Source organism: Coregonus clupeaformis, chromosome 33 (genome assembly GCF_020615455.1).
Source record: "Coregonus clupeaformis isolate EN_2021a chromosome 33, ASM2061545v1, whole genome shotgun sequence".
Taxonomy (NCBI): domain Eukaryota; kingdom Metazoa; phylum Chordata; class Actinopteri; order Salmoniformes; family Salmonidae; genus Coregonus; species Coregonus clupeaformis.
The window spans coordinates 10399860-10420503 of record NC_059224.1 but is presented as its reverse complement, the minus strand read 5'-3'; the positions used below and the strand labels follow the sequence as shown (position 1 = coordinate 10420503).

Sequence of the window (20644 nt, the reverse complement as noted above, 5' to 3'; positions counted from 1 at the left end):
TACCTCGACTATGACACCTTCTGCCACAGTGAGGGAAGAGGAGAGGAAAGGAAGGCCCGACATTTTAACATCATTCAAACAAAACCTAGATATTATGTAAAGCAAATGCCGCAATTTTTTTCTCCCACCGTGACAGGTCAGCTTAAAAATAAGGGGATATGTCATTTTTTTGGGGGGGAAGGGCTGAGGCTAACGGTTCACTGTCAGTGTCATGTTATCTCAGAATACAGCAGTAGGCTACAGTATGTGGTTTAGGCTAGGTCTCCCTCCCTCCTCAATTTTGATCCTCTGTAGTCTCTACCTGTTTGTTTTAAAGAGCGACTGTCCCGAAAAAGCAACTTCTCGTTTGGAAATGTGGCATTGAAATGTGTCAGAAACATGAATTCTAGTGTCGAAATTGACTGCAAAGTGTAAATTGGATAATTTTGGTCATAAAGTCAGTCTCGTCCGAAACTGGGATTTGTGAGATCAGATGATAGGAAAAAATGGTAGGCTATGTCACGGAATGAAGGGTACCGTAACTGTTTTCCTTGGGTTGGGTTTATTTAAATCCTGCCCGCATGCCCACAGCTGGCAGCACCCAAGTAATCATAAATTCGGAGCACAGCTACACGCGAAACAATTGTAATGCCCATGGTCAATTTGGTTTGACATTCGATAACCCTATGGGGCTGGCTGGGGACCATCAGTAAATGTACATGGGACAATATTTTTTCATGTCAAATGCTCCAAATTTCAATGACTTAACCTCAAACTCTAAATTAAAGAAAATAATATACAAATATTGAAAGCATTTAATGAGACAACTAAAAGATGTGCAACATGAAAATATTGTCCCATTTACAAGGCCAAATGAAGAAGTTCAGCAGCCTCCCTTTAAGCCGGGTGGATAACCTACTATACACATCTCGAGGGCTGCAGGAGGCAGCGGGCAGGGTGTGTTAGGCTAGCCTTCCATTGTGTTTCAGCTCATTTAGGTCATTCATTTTGGAGGGAGAGAGGCGTCTCACCTGCTTCTCAAGGTTACAGTAGTTGATCCCTTATTCACACCTTGAAAACTACGTTAGGTACGCCATATAAAGGTCAATGTAGCCTACAGTTATTATGGCAGCGCAATCAACTGACAATATTTTGTGACTGACAAGCTGTTGGCCTTATTCATGTGTTCTATCCAATTAATTCCACCATGGGGCATGTTATAAGGGCATTGGGACTGAGGAACCCCTTCATCACCTCCCAGAGCAATCTGATATTGTAGGTCCTGGCTCTGGCCTTTGAGGACTCCTAGAGACCAGTAAACTCATGTGTTCCTCCATTTAACAAATGGGCACTTGTGTTCTGCTAACAGTAAAACCAGCAGGTTCCCTCACAGCTGTCTGTCTCTCTCTCACCCACCCTACTGCATGGTCCACATGCTGAAATCCCCCCTAAACGGTTAAGTCCCCTCTAAACTAATCTCTCTGTAATGTTAAGTTTTAATGTCACGTGCACAACTACAGTGTAATGTCTTCCTTGCAAGGTCTAACCCCAACAATGCAGTAATCAGTAACAATGTAATACTAAAAATAACAAGGTAGAACAGAAACTCACAATATATAAAAATAAGGACACAGTAAAGTCAGTTAGCTGTGTTCAGTGGGGTTTGTAATGACAGACCATCATCTGTGTGGTAGTAGGTAGGATCCCACTTCTGACACCAGTGGAGACACATTTCTGACCGCGTTTTGTGCTGAGCCTACATTATCTTACATACATACATACATACATACATACAGTGGGGAAAAAAAGTATTTAGTCAGCCACCAATTGTGCAAGTTCTCCCACTTAAAAAGATGAGAGAGGCCTGTAATTTTCATCATAGGTACACGTCAACTATGACAGACAAAATGAGAAAGAAAATCACATTGTAGGATTTTTAATGAATTTATTTGCTAATTATGGTGGGAAATAAGTATTTGGTCACCTACAAACAAGAAAGATTTCTGGCTCTCACAGACCTGTAACTTCTTCTTTAAGAGGCTCCTCTGTCCTCCACTCGTTACCTGTATTAATGGCACCTGTTTGAACTTGTTATCAGTATAAAAGACACCTGTCCACAACCTCAAACAGTCACACTCCAAACTCCACTATGGCCAAGACCAAAGAGCTGTCAAAGGACACCAGAAACAAAATTGTAGACCTGCACCAGGCTGGGAAGACTGAATCTGCAATAGGTAAGCAGCTTGGTTTGAAGAAATCAACTGTGGGAGCAATTATTAGGAAATGGAAGACATACAAGACCACTGATAATCTCCCCTCGATCTGGGGCTCCACGCAAGATCTCACCCCGTGGGGTCAAAATGATCACAAGAAAGGTGAGCAAAAATCCCAGAACCACACGGGGGGAGACCTAGTGAATGACCTGCAGAGAGCTGTGACCAAAGTAACAAAGCCTACCATCAGTAACACACTACGCCGCCAGGGACTCAAATCCTGCAGTGCAGACGTGTCCCCCTGCTTAAGCCAGTACATGTCCAGGCCCGTCTGAAGTTTGCTAGAGTGCATTTGGATGATCCAGAAGAGGATTGGGAGAATGTCATATGGTCAGATGAAACCAAAATATAACTTTTTGGTAAAAACTCAACTCGTCGTTTTGGAGGACAAAGAATGCTGAGTTACATCCAAAGAACACCATACCTACTGTGAAGCATGGGGGTGGAAACATCATGCTTTGGGGCTGTTTTTCTGCAAAGGGACCAGGACGACTGATCCGTGTAAAGGAAAGAATGAATGGGGCCATGTATCGTGAGATTTTGAGTGAAAACCTCCTTCCATCAGCAAGGGCATTGAAGATGAAACGTGGCTGGGTCTTTCAGCATGACAATGATCCCAAACACACCGCCCGGGCAACGAAGGAGTGGCTTCGTAAGAAGCATTTCAAGGTCCTGGAGTGGCCTAGCCAGTCTCCAGATCTCAACCCCATAGAAAATCTTTGGAGGGAGTTGAAAGTCTGTGTTGCCCAGCGACAGCCCCAAAACATCACTGCTCTAGAGGAGATCTGCATGGAGGAATGGGCCAAAATACCAGCAACAGTGTGTGAACACCTTGTGAAGACTTACAGAAAACGTTTGACCTGTGTCATTGCCAACAAAGGGTATATAACAAAGTATTGAGAAACTTTTGTTATTGACCAAATACTTATTTTCCACCATCATTTGCAAATAAATTCATTAAAAATCCTACAATGTGATTTTCTGGATTTTTTTTTCTCATTTTGTCTGTCATAGTTGACGTGTACCTATGTTGAAAATTACAGGCCTCTCTCATCTTTTTAAGTGGGAGAACTTGCACAATTGGTGGCTGACTAAATACTTTTTTCCCCCACTGTACATACATTATATCTGAAATTAATATGTAGAGTCAGAACCTCTCTACCATGGCCCAAATAGCCTAGACCTAGATGTCTCAGATGCTTCAATTCAGTAATTTTTTTACAGAAATGTGTAATTTATTATTATGACCAAAGGGTTTGTGTAGCCTCCAAATGATACAATTGTGTAACTAAACAGTGTATCTGTAAATCTAGGCTGAAATCTGCCAGACAGTTCATGTTGAGCTGAGGTCTCGTGTGTCACACACTTACGCCAAAACAGAAACTCCATTAAGCCGATGTTCTCATCATGCTGGCATTTTGTTTGATGCTTAGTCTCACAGTAGTCATGACACAACGCCGATCGAATCTGTTTGTCTAGGCCCCACCCCGCCTCTCCTCAGCTTTCTTCATATTTTAAGTATCCTGTTTGTGTGTTTACCACAGCGACAGTGAGGCACAGCTTGTTGCGTTTAAAAAAAGGCTTGGGCTATGCCTGCGTCCCAAATGGCACGGACAAAATGCAAACAAGATGAGAACGTCGGCTTACTGGAGTTTTGGCGTAAATGTTTGGTCAAAAGTAGTGCACTTAAAAGGGTGCCATTTGGGACGTACACCATATTGTTACTTTGGAGGGCTTAGAGGGACTGGAGATGGGGGATGACATCATTGCTCTTGGAACTCCGGTGTCACTGGTGTGCAGTGCTGCATTAAACTCAATTTAATGCTCCAACACATGTTTACGTTCTATGTAAGTGATTCCCAGGATTCCAGACGTGTTTATGTGTTTGGGTACTTGTTAATGATTTAATGGTTAACAGCTTCTACCCCCAAGCCATAAGACTCCTGAACATCTAATCAAATGGCTACCCGGACTATTTGCATTGTCCCCCCCACCCCCTCTTTTATGCTGCTGATACTCTCTGTTTATTATCTTCGTGGTTGTCGATACGATTCAAGGACGATATTGGTTCATTTAGAACGATACGATCCGAAACGATTCAGTGACTTGAAATCGATTCAGTAACCTTTTAGCCAAAAATTCAACCAGTGTGACTGAAATAAATACCTGGATACTGGACAGTGCAGGTGAAGTTTCCTAGATTCCTGTTTCTTGTAAGGACCGCAATGGTGGCTTGATAATTTCTCGCTCGTCGGCTTCTCCTCTGTCGTCCGCCATGCTATGTTTTGTTGTCTTTGCGCCTTTGCGCTGCTGCTGGCGCGGGGCGATGACGTCACGGATAGGCAGACTGAATCGAGTAATGTTTAAAGCCTTTATCATTAAAAGTGCTAAGAAAAAACATCCATATAAAGTCTGACGTGCTTAAATCCAATGGGTTATTTCCTAGTATCGATACAATCGATTTATTACATTTTAAAACGATGTTAGATTGATATATGTTGTCCAAAAGGCCAACTCGCTGAGCACAGATCGATGTAGTTGGATCATAGGAATATAAATCGATACATCGATGTAGTAGATGGATCGTTACACCCCTATTATCTATGCATAGTCACTTTACCTACGTGTACAGTTGAAGTCGGAAGTTTGGAGTCATTAAAACTAGTTTTTCAACCACTCCACAAATTTCTTGTTAACAAACTATAGTTTTGGCAAGTCGTTTAGGACATCTACTTTGTGCATGACACAAGTAATTTTTCCAACAACTGTTTACAGACAGATTATTTAACTTATAATTAACTGTATCACAATTCCAGTGAGTCAGAAATTTACATACACTAAGTTGACAGTGCCTTTAAACGGCTTGGAAAATTCCAGAAAATGATGTAATGGCTTTAGAAGCTTCTGATAGGCTAATTGACATAATTGGAGGTGTACATTTACATTTTTGTCATTTTGCAGACACTCTTATCCAGAGCGACTTACAGTTAGTGACTGCATACATTTTCATACTGCCCCCCGTGAGAAACGAACCCACAACCCTGGCGTTGCAAGCGCCATGCTCTACCAACTGAGCTACATGTGTGGATGTATTTCAAGGCCTACCTTCAAACTCAGTGCCTCTTTGCCTGACATCATGGGATAATCAAAAGAAATCAGCCTAGACCTCAGAAAAAAAATTGTAGACCTCCACAAGTCTGGTTCATCCTTGGGAGCAATTTCCAAATGCCTGAAGGTACCACGTTCATCTGTACAAACAATAGTACGCAAGTGCAAATCAATCCCAGAACAACATCAAAGGACGTGAAGATGATGGAGGAAACAGGTACAAAATTATCTATATCCACAGTAAAATGAGTCCTGTATCGACATAACCTGAAAGGCCGCTCAGCAATAAAAAAGCCAGACTACGGTTTGCAACTGCACATGGGGACAAAGATCGTACTTTTTGGAGAAATGTCCTCTGGTCTGATGAAACAAAAATATAACTGTTTGGCCATAATGACCATCTTACGTTTGGAGGAAAAAGGGGGTAGCTTGCAAGCCGAAGAACACCATCCCAACCGTGAAGCACGGGGGTGGCAGCATCATGCTGTGGGGGTGCTTTGCTGCAGGAGGGACTGGTGCACTTCACAAAATAGATGGCATCATGAGGAAGGAAAATTATGTGGATATATTGAAGCAACATCTCAAGACATCAGTCAGGAAGTTAAAGCGTGGTCGCAAATGGGTCTTCCAAATGGACAATGACCCCAAGCATACTTCCAAAGATGTGGCAAAATGGCTTAAGGACAACAAAGTCAAGGTATTGGAGTGGCCATCACAAAGCCCTGACCTCAATCCTATAGAAGATTTGTGGGCAGAACTGAAAAAGCGTGTGCGAGCAAGGAGGCCTACAAACCTGACTGTTACACCAGCTCTGTCAGGAGGAATGGGCCAAAATTCACCCAACTTATTGTGGGAAGCTTGTGGAAGGCTACCCGAAACGTTTGACCCAAGTTAATCAATTTAAAGGCAATGCTACCAAATACTAATCGAGTGTATGTAAACTTCTGACCCACTGGGAATGTGATGATAGAAATAAAAGCTGAAATAAATCATTCTCTCTACTATTATTCTGACATTTGACATTCTTAAAATAAAGTGGTGATCCTAACTGACCTAAGACAGGGAATTTTTACTAGGATTAAATGTTAGGAATTGTGAAAAACTGAGTTTAATTGTATTTGGCTAAGGTGTATGTAAACTTCCGACTTCAACTGTAAATATTACCTAAATTACCTCGACAAACCTGTGCCCCTCGCACATTGACTCTGTACCGGTACCCCCTGTATATAGCCTCGCTACTGTTATTTTACTGCTGCTCTTTAATTATTTTTTATTTTATTTTATACTTATCTATTTATTTACGTAACACTATTGTTTCATAAAACTGCATTGTTGGTTAAGGGCTTGTAAGTAAGCATTTCACTGTAAGCTCTACACCTGTTGTATTCGGCGCATGTGACAAATAAAATGTGATTTGATTTGATTTGGTTGCACCCTCTTCTGGATGATGGGCTGACATATGGTACATATATCACACATCCTTTGGTGCTATTGGAGTCCCCTTGGCATAGCCACAGGCTGCAGACTGCCTCTGATTCCTGGCCATGTATTTTAGTATCGCCGCTCCGCCTCTCTTTGCCTCCACATCTCTGTACCGGAGACTGGAGAGCCCATTGGCTGTGACTTGACGGGCCTGGTTAAATTTTCACCTGTAATTTGGGTCATTTACAGGATGTTTTAAAGCTACTTGCGATTTAATGGCTAAAAGGTTATTTTTTAAAAAGTTGCCTGGCTGGTTGACACTTATTGTAAACCATATATATTTTTACTGCCTGTTTCAGGAAGTGATAAGGGTCGAAACGTTGTATCAATAAAATCACCTGGGAGCATGAACAGCAGTGTGTGGCGTCTTAATTTTTCATGGTTGACGCTTGGGTCACTCTCGTTAGAAACAGCTTGGGTAGTAGCCTATTGGAAAGTACAGATGTTATTTTTGACAACGGCACCACTGACTGTGCAGCTGTTTCCCCTGACAATGGCAACGCTGACTGTGCAGCTGTTTCCCCTGACAACGGCACCACTGACTGTGCAGCGGTTTCCACGGACAACGGCACCACTGACTGTGCAGCTGTTTCTCCTGCTAAATTTGTAGCCTAATTTGATCATTTATTTAACCAGGAAGTCCAGTTGAAATAAAGAATCTCCTATTCCGTAGAGACCGAGAAGGCAGCTTTAGTATAAATGGGATAGAACTGCTGACACAGTCAGGCCCTGAGGTCAGACAGCCATTTTGAGTTTACAGGGGAAAGGTAGCAGTCTGGATACAGATCCCTTATTTTGTTACTGGGGCCAGGACCTTTCCTGGCAGGTGACTAGTGAAACGCTAGAACTATCACACATATTTTATATTGTGCCGATACAAGGGATTTTGTAATACAATGGCGGACGAGGGAAGCAGAAGTCCATTCTTTCCTGGTCAGGTCATGTAGTCAGGAAAAACTCTTGGTCCTAGATAATATCAATGCTAAACAACTCTGGTCACGTGGCCATGCAAGGAAAAAAAACTCCTATCCCCACGTATTACAAGGTCTAACTTATTATGAGGAATATCCTTCCAGCAGTGCTGTGAAAGCCCATTCCCAGGTCTGACCTACTGCAACAGTGCAAGGTATCTCTCTCAGTCGGTCTCTCGCTCTCTGCTGGAGACAGCATTTTTGTGTTGTTACCTCAGTGGCCATAAATATTCCCTCTTATGGCTTCCAGATGTCCCCTCTCTCTGTAATGGATGTGGGATCTTCTCTCTCTCTCTCTCTCCTGTACTGTACTCATCGCTGTTTCAAATACAGAGAGGGTAGAGCAAATCTATATTGGCACATATGGAGAGGGACTCGTTCAAAAGAACACGCAGGCCTATGCCTAAACACACACTATTGAAAGCACAGAATGCTACGGTGACGCCTGGTTACCATATTGACCATGACATTTGTGTTTCTTTAGCTGAATGAACACACTTGTCTACGCTCTACAGTAGTCATTTCATTCAGCTGAATCGTAGTGTCTGCATAATAAACTCACTTCTTCTAATGGACCTGGATCTGGCTGATGAGTAGCATCTGGGCTAAACCAGTCCGTCTATGGATTAGTAGGGCCTACTCATGTTTTTCCAGTTGTGCTGCATACAGTCACTCACAGACCGTGTGGTGTTTCTGACCAATGAAACCGAAACACTCATATTGGCTGTTTCGAGTGTGAGTGATATTGTCAGTCTCTCTCTAGTAACAGTGAACTCACTTAGTTTGAAAGCTCTCGCAAAACCATCAGAAAAAAAGAAAGACACCCAGACAAAGTCACGGATTGGTTGGATAGTCACGTTTAGAGCACTACAAATGGACTTGCGCCACACCTTGACATAGCAACTGTTGCTATGTTTGGCCAAGCTGTATAGTTTGATAGTAAAGATAAAGATGTAGAACTGTAAGACCTTTGTCTGAAGCTTGGAGTAGAACGGGTGTGATGTCACAATGTACATTACCTCACTGTTGGACAAATCGGCACATGATCCTTGGGTAAATCTGAGCGGGGCTGTGTGCGTTTGTGTGTACGAGACTGCACGTGTCTAGGCTTAGTAACGATCTTGTTTTGAAGTTACATCCACACAAATGGTTTCCATTTATAAATCAAAGACTGATCAACACTGTCGCAAGGCGGCTGTGGGCTTGCCTTTGCAATAAACCTTGCTGCACCGGAATGTAGGCTAGTTCTGTGGAAATTGACAGCTGGTATTTATTTCTTAGGAAGTAACTGATATCGTCAGTCCTGGGCTGGCATTTGCTCTGTACACTCATAGTGAGACACACTTGAACTATGAGCACAACTGTTCGTGTCAGATTTAAGGAAAGGGAGTTAGGCTACAGTCTCTCTCTCCAGGTCCTTTGTAGTGGTAGGCTAGTTTGCGGGGCCTGGCTAGTTTGCGGGGCCTGGCTAGTTTACGGGGCCTGGCTAGTTTACGGGGCCTGGCTAGTTTGCGGGGCCTGGCTAGTTTGCGGGGCCTGGCTAGTTTGCGGGGCCTGGCTAGTTTGCAGGGCCTGGCTAGTTTACGGGGCCTGGCTAGTTTGCAGGGCCTGGCTAGTTTGCGGGGCCTGGCTAGTTTACGGGGCCTGGCTAGTTTACGGGGCCTGGCTAGTTTACGGGGCCTGGCTAGTTTGCGGGGCCTGGCTAGTTTGCGGGGCCTGGCTAGTTTACGGGGCCTGGCTAGTTTGCGGGGCCTGGCTAGTTTGCGGGGCCTGGCTAGTTTACGGGGCCTGGCTAGTTTGCGGGGCCTGGCTAGTTTGCGGGGCCTGGCTAGTTTGCGGGGCCTGGCTAGTTTGCGGGGCCTGGCTTTCAGATAAAAGACATTCATCATCTTGGTGGTTTTGCCAATGTTTGCCTCACTTCACCCACTCATCAGTGAAGCACAGTCAGTGTCTCCCCTACTCTCCACCTGTACCCTTCTCCTTTAGTAGCCCCCTGCGCGCACACACACACACACACACACACACACACACACACACACATCGTAGCAGACTTGGGGTAATTTGAAGCAGGTCTGATGAGCGACTACCTACTTATAGGAGGAAGTTGCCCATAGAAGCTGATCTAAGATCAGTTGTGTTCAATTTCATGACTTTCTCAGGTATACCAGTGGTTGGTACCTGCCAGTGGTTGGTACCTGCCAGTGGTTGGTACCTGCCAGTGGTTGGTACCTGCCAGTGGTTGGTACCTGCCAGTGGTTGGTACCTGCCAGTGGTTTGTACCTGCCAGTGGTTTGTACCTGCCAGTGGTTTGTACCTGCCAGTGGTTTGTACCTGCCAGTGGGGTTTCCTTGCAGGCTGCAGTAAGTGGAGTGTGTTAGCCGAGCTGTGTGCCAGCCAGGCCAGGTAGGGCAGGCTGGCTGTTTCCCTGCCATGCCAACTAGGCCTGCTGAAATGTCAACTAGGCCTGCTACCATGTCAACTAGGCCTGCTGCCATGTCAACTAGGCCTGCTGCCATGTCAACTAGGCCTGCTACCATGTCAACTAGGCCTGCTGCCATGTCAACTACATTTACATTTTAGTCATTTAGCAGACGCTCTTATCCAGAGCGACTTACAGGAGCAATTAGGGTTAAGTGCCTTGCTCAAGGGCACATCGACAGATTTTTCACCTAGTCGGCTCGGGGATTAGAACCAGCGACCTTTCGGTTACTGGCACAACGCTCTTAACCACTAAGCTACCTGCCGCCCCATAGGCCTGCTGCCATGCCAACTAGGCCTGCTGCCATGCCAACTAGGCCTGCTGCCATGTCAACGAGGCCTGCTGCCATGTCAACGAGGCCTAACTGGCTGGCTGGGAGAAGTTGAGCTCTCTGGATGTTTGTTTTATTTCAGCAGGCATTTCCCTTTCTCACAGGGGCCTACGTTTGGAGAATGTCTTTCCTGAACAGAGCCAAGCTGACTGTGTGTGAAGTCATGGCAACAAGTAAAGTGAGAAGTGTGTGCCAAGCTACGTGTTGGCTCGTTCTACTTCCAACAATGTGGACGCCGGACATAAGGAAAATGTCAGGCTCTTGTGAAATATTTGTTGAAAACCCAGTAATTACTAATGCCATTTCCCCAAGTTCTTTTCAGTTGTTGAAAAATGCACACTCTTACAATACAAATCCTACCACACAGCAACTGAAAGCCCTGCCTTTCCTTTCCTCTGTCTGTGAGTGTTGTAGTAATGAAGTAGTAGCCTATCAGTAAAGGTTGTTGTGGGGCGGTGGTTTGGTCTGGTCTGTTCTCTGTGGATGGTGAGAAGGTCAAAGGACTTCCCCTGGCTGGCTGTGACCTTTGCAGGGCCTCTGACAGGGGAGCCAGGGACCTCTGGATCAGCCCTGATTTTGATAACTGGACCAGGCTGGAAGACTAACCAGTGGATGGATGGATGGATGAATTACAATTTGATGCGACCCAGGTATTCTGCTTACAAGTGCACAAGGGTTGACCTAAGCGAAGTGCTGCACAGATATGTAGGCCTAGGCTATATCCTAACAACTAGACCTATAGTCATTAAATAGATCTTTACAATCTGCTGCTCCTACAGTAGTCCTACCCTGGTGAGCCAACCAACCAACTGGCAATCTACCTCAGGTTTATTGGAGGATCCAGTAAATAAGGAAGTGGATGAATGGCCTTCCTCCACAAAGTAGGGAAATGCTGCTTGTGTTTTGGCTCCAGATTACCTTGTGTGAGTCACATCAGTGACCCACACTGGTCCATTTCCGCCCAGAGGGTAAATGTGAGGGTAACAATAGACAATTCTATCACTGCCCTCTGTACATCCGGACCACTGTCGTTTACTATAAGATCTATATCAGTCCCTCAGCATACAGGGCTGACAGCCAGGAAGACACACACCTGAAATCACTACTAGTGACACTTGCTTTGTGTCATATTTTAAATATCCAGCAAAAAATGTATTTTTCAGTTTTATGGATTTAATCTTGATGATGCATTATTGTTTTAGAGTTTGCGTATTCTCTGCATATTTTTTTTGAAATAAATGCCAACTTTTGTATGAAAACCGGCGTAGCCGTAGCCTACACAATATTTACGCTACGCACCATTTATAAATGAGTCCCCAGAATGCTAACCTCTCTATCTCTCTCCTCCTGCAGCCAAACCCTTCACCTCCATGGTCAAACAGATGCGCCTGCACAAAGAGGACTTTGAGATCCTCAAAGTGATTGGACGAGGAGCCTTTGGAGAGGTAAGTCTTTTTTGTACTTTTTATATAACTTTATTTCACCAAGAAGTTTATTTGAAGTTTGAACCTCAATAGAAATCTTGCAAGGCATTAGCAAAGACAATGCATTTTAAGTGTAGCCTACATAGGGCTTAGAGACAAATACAACAACCGAACAATGCCTGCAAATACAATATAGTTCCTTTTCACTCAAGAATCTGGGACTTTATTTATTGGTCAAAAAAGACTGTAAAATCATCAGGAATTCAGCAAAAAATGTGTTTAATTTAGGAAATCTGTTCCCAAGTGTTCACACAAATAGAAAATAGATATGTGATTGTGTCTCAATGTAATACAGGAATGAAATGATTGTTATTTTCAAATACAATCTCTCTTTTTGGCCTCAATTTGCAGTGTACTAATTAGTTTCTGGCCCCCCATACCATCCACTCTGACAAAAATTGTCCTGCGGCTGAAATGAGTTGTCTACCCCTGCTCTATGTGATCTCAGCAGCAAGGCATTGGCCACTAGGTTACAAGCGATCTGCATGACTCAACATGTAAGAGAATGCTTTCATCGCTTCTTCACCATCATTGTGGAAGAAGAAGAAAATAATTATAAAAAATGGAACTGAAACCAACCCTTTGTTTTTCTTCTTTACGGCTCGGGGGGCCTGAGTTGAATTATAGTTTTTATTACGTCTTCTATTGTGAGTAATGTCAAACCTGGGGAATGTTGGTGAGCTAGGCAGGTAGCTAGTGATGGTAGCAGGAACTCAGCCGTGTAAGGTTACATGAGGTGTGACACATGGTCGTTGTATATTATAGTTTGTTAGGCTAGCTGCTGTGCTGCTGGCAGACCTGGGTTCAAATACTATTTGAAATCATTTCAAATACTTTCTGTGGTTGATTGAGCTTGCCTGGCTTCACATACACCAATGGAATAGTTCCAAACCGTCAGACCCCGCCCCTCTGGCACTCCAGGCAGGCTAGAGCCAAACGCTCAAAGTATTGGAAAGATTTGGAATGGTGTTTGAACCCAGGTGTGGTGGAGCAGGTTGGTTGGAGCTCTGCCCAGTGCTGAGGCCCCTATGGCCTGTTTCAGACCCTTTTTATTGGGGTTTTATTTCACGGTGAGTGGTTGTGCCCCAGCCCTGGTCCCTAGCCCAGTGCCAGGCTAGCAGCGGTGCCCACCTGTGTTTGGCCTATTTCTGTGGCTCTGATGTTAGCTAGGCTACAGCCTCACAGTTGATTGCCTCTACTTTTTTTATTTTATTTCTGATGTATGTCCCTGTGATGTACTGTATCTCCTGTGTTGAAGTAGGCCTAAGTCTCTGTGCCTCCTGTGCTGTGTCAATAGGCCCAGATCTGCCAGTTTATTTCATAAAGCCTAGCATCTATAGCCTACATGCTAATCAAAGCTTCTGAGTTAGCTAGAAAAGCAGCAACAAAGTAAGTAGCTGGATTTGTGTAAATAATTAGTTAATTCAATTTAAAAGTATTTACAATCACAGGCCTATTCAGTTGACTGTATCTATTCAGGCCTATTCACAACAACAGTTTCCAGTGGTTTACAGTAGGCCTAGATCTACTTAATGATAATGAGGTCATCATGATTTAAAAGGTCTCTGGCCAGATGTCCCTCTTATGTCATTCCAGTGGAAAGCCATCATAGTGTAACTAACTGTAAGGTTCTCTACCATTCACATCTCCTGCTGACTGCCCTTCCCAGGGAGGAGTTTAGCAAAAATCCAGAAAATTTCCCAGGTTTTTCAGAAATCACATTTTGAGGATACCCTCCCTGCTTTATTACCTTCTGTTTAAGGAATCCTCCTACCGGTATTTCTGAATTTTTTTCCCAAAGTTCCCAGGTTTTTCTTCTCAGAAATACCAGTTGGAGAATTCCCGAAGGTAATAAGCAGGGAGTGAATCCTCAAAATTGAATTTGTCAACCCTACTGAAGAGTAAGGAGTGGGAAGCTGTGGGAATCAAAAACGGAGGTGAAAGAGGACATTTGTGAGCAGGATGTTTTTATTTCATCTTCCCATAGTCAGCTGGGAGAGAGATCTAGGTGTCTGTGCATGATGTTTGGGCTCTCCTGATTTAATGGCTTTTATATCACTACAGCCAGCATACATGTCAAGCTCTGACACATGTCTGACTGGTGAAAGCTAAGAAAACAGGGAGGGGGATGGGGGGGTATACACGCTATACACAGGGACACTGCCAAGAAGAGTCCCCTCCTCCTCCTCCACCCCCCATCAGATCACCAGGGGAAACCCAAACAGCGGAGGAATGTTATCATTGCGTTGCATTTAGCATTCTCCTTCTTCTTCTCCATTTCAGACTCCAATAAGCCTGAGTGTGTGTTTTTTAGTGTGTGTGTGTTGCGTGTACTTTCGTGTGTGCGTTTCCTATGTGTGTGTGCTTTGCGTGTATGTGTGTACGTACGTGCTTCTGTGTGTGTGTGATTGACTGGATGATTGGTGGTTTAAATTCCTCCCGTGGTGAAGGAGGGAGTTGTGGGGAAGCTGAAGTGAAGAAGGCTTTCTCTTGTGTCCTCTGGCTGGAAGGCTTGAGGGAGGAATCCTGCTAGCTGAAGTTGTCTGTCCTCGCTACGGCTGCAACTTAACACGTTTTAGGAATGCTCTTGTTTACTACACTCAGGTCTAACAATGGGGGCTGACTGGGGTTGTGTTAGACGTTATCACTTAACAGTAGCTAGCTAGCTAGCTAGCTTGCCTGTCCTTGCTGCAGACCCATTGTAATGAGTGTATCTGTCCTGCTGTGCGACCATGGCCAACTTGAGGCCCTTGAACTGAAAGATCCCAGCTATGTCCTAGGTCACTTCCTGTCTGCCTTCCTTTCTCTTCCCCTCCTCTTCTCCTCTGACTCTATGGCCGTGTTTCATTCCACAAAGATGCTCACTTCCCTTGTGCTCTCGTTCACTCCCCTTCCCTGATCTAAAAGGAGTGGGTCAAGTTCAGTAGGGAGAAAATGTTCTGAAACTGAGTGGAGTTATTTCTCATGGTTTGACCTATTGAACATGACAGGAAAGATGTCATTAATATAGTGGATGGAAACGTTCTCTCTCCTCCTCAAACTCTCCCTCTCTCCTTCCCCCTCTAACTCCCTCTATCCTCTGCGTCCTGTAGGTTGCTGTGGTTAAGGTGAAGAATGCAGACAAGGTGTTCGCCATGAAGATCCTCAACAAGTGGGAGATGCTAAAGAGAGCTGAGGTGAGTACTGGCTAGTAGCACCAACAACAACAGCCATAGCATTACAGCAGTGCTAAATGCTAACAACAGCCATAGCATTACACCATTACAGCAGGGCTAACTACTAACAACTGCCATAGCATTACAGCAGCACTAAATGCTAACAACCACCATAGCATTACAGCAGGGCTAAATGCTAACAACTGCTGTAGCGTTACAGCATTACAGCAGCACTAAATGCTAACAACCACCATAGCATTACAGCTGGGCTAAATGCTAACAACCACCATAGCATTACAGCACTACTCAGGGCTGAATGCTAAGTTGAGTTAGCATTAAACATGCAATGCAAGATTTTCATGAAATTGTCACTTAAGTGTGTCTTTCAAGTTTAGAATATTAGATGTGAATTTGATTACATCACTTTATTAAGACTTTAGAATGTTTATTTATTTGTATTTCACCTTTATTTAACCAGGTAAGCCAGTTGAGAACAAGTTCTCATTTACAACTGCGACCTGGCCAAGATAAAGCAAAGCAGTGCGATTAAAAACAACAACAACACAGAGTTACATATGGAATAAACAAAACGTACAGTCAATAACACAATAGAAAATCTATATACAGTGTGTGCAAATGTAGTAAGTTATGGAGGTAAGGCAATAAATAGGCCATAGTGCAAAATAATTACAATTTAGTATTAACACTGGAGTGATAGATGTGCAGAAGATGATGTGCAAATAGAGATACTGGGGTGCAAATGATCAAAATAAATAACAATGTAAATAACAATATGGGGATGAGGTAGTTGGGTGGGCTAATTACAGATGGGCTGTGTACAGGTGCAGTGATCGGTAAGCTGCTCTGACAACTGATGCTTAAAGTTAGTGAGGGAGATAAGTGTCTCCAGCTTCAGAGATTTTTGCAGTTCGTTCCAGTCATTTGCAGCAGAGAACTGGAAGGAATGGCGGCCAAAGGAGGTGTTGGCTTTGGGGATGACCAGTGAGATATACCTGCTGGAACGCATACTATGGGTGGGTGTTGCTATGGTGACCAATGATCTAAGATAAGGCGGGGATTTGCCTTCGAACCAGCAAACTTTTTTTTACTGGCCCAACACTCTTAACCGCTAGGCTACCTGCCGCCCAGTATATCTGTTGCTGCTGTGCTTTTCTTTTAATTGGCAGCCGTTCCCAGTGGTCGGTGTGTGTGCGCGCGCCTGTGTGTAGCCGTTCACAGTGGTCGGTGTGTGTGCGCGCGCCTGTGTGTAGCCGTTCCCAGTGGTCGGTGTGTGTGCGCGCGCCTGTGTGTAGCCGTTCCCAGTGGTCGGTGTGTGTGCGCGCGCCTGTGTGTAGCCGTTCCCAGTGGTCGGTGTGTGTGCGCGCGCCTGTGTGTAGCCGTTCCCAGTGGTCCCCTGGGCCTGCAGTTTTCATACCTCAGCCTCATAGAGCAGAACTACCTACTGTGTCTGGCTGTCTCTGGACATGGGAAACTGTCTGCAATAAGAAACGCTAGTCTCGAACCCATGTCCTCACTAATGTACACCATGACATAGTCTATCTACAGGTTGTCCAAACAGATGGAAATATATGAATTTGACTCTTTTTTATAAGTTTGTTAGAAAGTGTAATTGAATTGAAAGTACTTAATTGACCCCTAAAGGATCTGAAAGGAGGTTTCCCACATAAAGATAGAATCAATAAGATTGTATTTCTATGGTTCTCCTCCACTAGCAGACACAGGAAATTCAGTACACACACAGGTAGGACCGAAGTATGAGAGACCAAAGTGTGATGGACCAAAGTGTGTACCAATGAAAGTAGCTACAGTACATTCTGTTCATTCTGTTTGTATAATTGTTGCCCTTTGACCTCTCCCTCAGACGGCGTGTTTCCGGGAGGAGCGGGACGTGCTGGTGAACGGGGACAGCCAGTGGATCACCACTCTGCACTACGCCTTTCAGGACGACAACTTCCTGGTAAGATCTCCACTAACTTCCCTTCTATTCATATGAGTGTCAATATATGGTATCTCTTTATCCCGAATGGTAACCTATTGCCAATAGGGCTCTGGTCAAAACTAGTGCACTAAATAGGGAATATGGTACCATTTGGGCCGTAACCCAAATGGCAGGGGTGCTGGGCACTCCCATAACAACTGTTAACATGGACACACCCCTCAGTGTTATAAATATGACATTTGGTACAGCATGCTATCTTTAGGTCAATCCCAAGAGTCAATGTGTAATTGAAGCAATGCATGTTGGAATGCTACCTCTCCATCCATTTCCCCCTTTTCATATTTTCAGTATGTTTTAAGGCAGTGGTTACCAACCCTTTTCTGAGTCAAAATGCAAGCCGAGATCTACCGCTCAGATATTTTTTTTTAAATGTAATCCTATGTAACATTAACCAATTAAAAAAGTTCTGTAGCAATGAGGTTTGTGCAGTAAGCTATAGGCCCAATACATTATCACTGCATATTGGCTACGCTTTGAATTGCCCTGCCAATGTTGTTCTTCTCAGACCATTTAGAAATGATATTTCAGCATGTTAGGTGTATGATCACACTGGTAATAGATCATTTGTTGGATTACTTGTTAGGCACAGCTGAGTGAGCATCATCTGCATCTGATGGCCAGTCTGAGGGGAGGGAGGTAGCAGCGGTGAGGCTGCCTCTCACCCAACTCACCGTCCCTCCTCTCTTCACTGAGAAAAGGGGACAGTCTTTCAGCTGATGGCGAAACTTAAGTCGCACTGCATTATTTCTGCCTCATGCACCAATTCCTGTTGTTACTCCTACGACCAGAGAAAGTGAAATATTTATCTATATTAAAAAAGACATAAGCCTCTAATAATAACAACGCAAGTTTATGGAAACACTTTGCTTTACTCATTCATTACAGCTGCAGTGCTGGTTGTAGCGTGAGTGGAAGTGGAAGTAGTGAGAACGCACATGTTATGGCTTATAAAAGTGTTGAACAAAGTGTTGACAGCGCTGAATAACAACTTAAACATGAACTTACTCATAAAACAGCAGCTCTTTGCTGTATTCGTTGAGTCTCTCCTAGTCATGGTTTTAAAAGTTTTGAAATCTCACAGTATCAACTTTGCTGTGCGTTCCAGGCTTCTTTTTACAGTCTATGGCACGAGGAAGCTGTGCAGACACGGTGATCTGAGCTATCTGATTGGCCAGTGGTAGACCTATTGGTGCATTTGATTTTCTCTCTGGGCCTGCCTGATAGGAGGCGTTCTACCTTCAAACACATGAAATGGTTAAAAATGGGAACACTTTGCCTTCCCGGCGCTAAGGCTGCAGAATCAAGTGCACCTACCGCCAACAGTGCGAAACAAATACAAAAAATAGGAACGCAAGGCTTTATAGAAATGTTTGGTGATCGACTACGAATGGCTTGGAGATCAACCAGTCAACCGTGATCGACCGGTTGATGACCACTGATTAAAGGGTTGCTTCCCAAACGGCACTCTATTCCCTTCATAATGCACTACTTTTGACCAGGGCATAGGGCTCTCAATATATAGGGCATAGGGCTCTGGTCAAAAGTAGTGCAATATATAGGGAATAGGGTGCCGTTTGGGAAGCAACCTTGTGAAGAGGCCGGAATGAAATGAATAATATGATGACAGTTGACGGTAAAGCAGTTGATGGATGGTTGACGGTTATGGAGTGATGGATGGTTGACGGTTAAGGAGTGATGGATGGTTGACGGTTAAGGAGTGATGGATGGTTGACGGTTAAGGAGTGATGGATGGTTGATGGTTAAGGAGTGATGGATGATTGATGGTTAAGGAGTGATGGATGGTTGATGGTTAAGGAGTGATGGATGGTTGATGGTTAAGGAGTGATGGATGGTTGATGGTTAAGGAGTGATGGATGGTTGATGGTTAAGGAGTGATGGATGGTTGATGGTTAAGGAGTGATGGATGGTTGATGGTTAAGGAGTGATGGATGGTTGATGGTTAAGGAGTGATGGATGGTTGATGGTTAAGGAGTGATGGATGGTCGATGGTTAAGGAGTGATTGATGGTTAAGGAGTGATGGATGGTTGATGGTTAAGGAGTGATGGATGGTTGATGGTTAAGGAGTGATGGATGGAGCAATAGAGTAGGATGAAAGAATGACAGGATGAGAAAGGAGACTAAGCAGAAAGGGAGAGGCCTGATAAAAGTGAAGTTGGAAGATGGAAGGAGGAAGTGAAGGAACAGTAGAGGAATACAGAGAATGTTACTTGTACACTATTATACAGTATTGTTATTATTATGATTATTATACTAATATTGTGTCAGAGATATTTATTCTCTCCTCTCTCCTCTCTCTGCAGTACCTGGTGATGGATTACTATGTTGGTGGGGACCTGCTCACGCTGCTTAGTAAGTTTGAAGACAGGTTGCCGGAGGACATGGCAAGATTCTACCTGTCTGAGATGGTGCTGGCCATTGACTCAGTGCACCAACTGCACTATGTCCACAGGTGAGTGCGCGCGCACACACACAAAAGTGTTTTGTTAACGAGTATTGTATTAATGACTCATGAAGACTCATTAGTCCAAGACACCTGTATGACCGCTGAAATATTTGGTTCCTTTATGGCTCTAAATAAAAGCATTCCAAATATGTCCCTCCTTAATGATTGCAGAGAGAAAGTGTGTTCATATATGTCAAGTCACATTCACTGGGTTGTATGAAAAAAACAAACCCTCTCAAAATATATGTTTTGTGGTGGTCCGCTGACTGACGCCCTGGCTGTGAGGGAGCTTTGTCATAAGGGACGCGACAGACAACAGGAGAAGCCCTCTGCCTCAAAGGCTGTGTGGTGGGAACCACTCTTCCCTCTTGACACACAGGAAGTGGTCACCAGGCCTCATCTACATAATGACAGTGTTGACTCTGAAGAGGCCTCAGATGAACGATTTGAGAGAGAGAGAAAGAACCCAGGGGCTAGGGTGTGCCTGGCTGGCCCTGTAGTAGCATTGATTATCCCATAGCACAGCAGCAGTGTAGAGATGGGGACCCACTAATTGTATGGTGTTTTACGGAGAGTCGGGGCGGAGGGGCGGCGGTGGTCATCTCGTTCCCCTAAGAGGCCCTCTGAGACATTTTGAGCTGGTAATAACAGGGTGTGTGTATGGGGGGTGTGGTGGGCTCCCCCTCTAGTGAGAGATTGGCACGCTTGGTTTGTGGAGGGTGGAGACATTAACAGAAGGTCCCCTGAGGAGGGTGTGTTCTCTGTGTGGGTGTGACTAACTGAAAGGACAATGCATTAACCCTGTAATTTCTCCAATATAAGTCCCATTAAAATAGCTTGAATCAGTGCATATAGGCCACATTTCTGAAATAAGGATGGCCTAGTTATAGAAATGGT

At 44.3% G+C, this 20644-nt stretch overlaps 1 protein-coding gene across 5 annotated transcripts in view; it reads left to right on the top strand.

Annotated features, from left to right (window-relative positions):
* The window catches only part of LOC121548619 (serine/threonine-protein kinase MRCK alpha), a 95948-nt gene that overhangs the window by 16494 nt on the left and 58810 nt on the right, over positions 1 to 20644 (top strand). For all 5 annotated transcript variants that reach the window (XM_041860136.2, XM_041860134.2, XM_041860132.2 and 2 more), the window contains exons 2-5: positions 11977 to 12068; positions 15200 to 15283; positions 17145 to 17240; positions 19605 to 19753. In XM_041860136.2, the coding sequence (XP_041716070.2) occupies positions 11977 to 12068; positions 15200 to 15283; positions 17145 to 17240; positions 19605 to 19753 (421 nt within the window). The remainder of the gene's footprint in view (positions 1 to 11976; positions 12069 to 15199; positions 15284 to 17144; positions 17241 to 19604; positions 19754 to 20644) is intronic.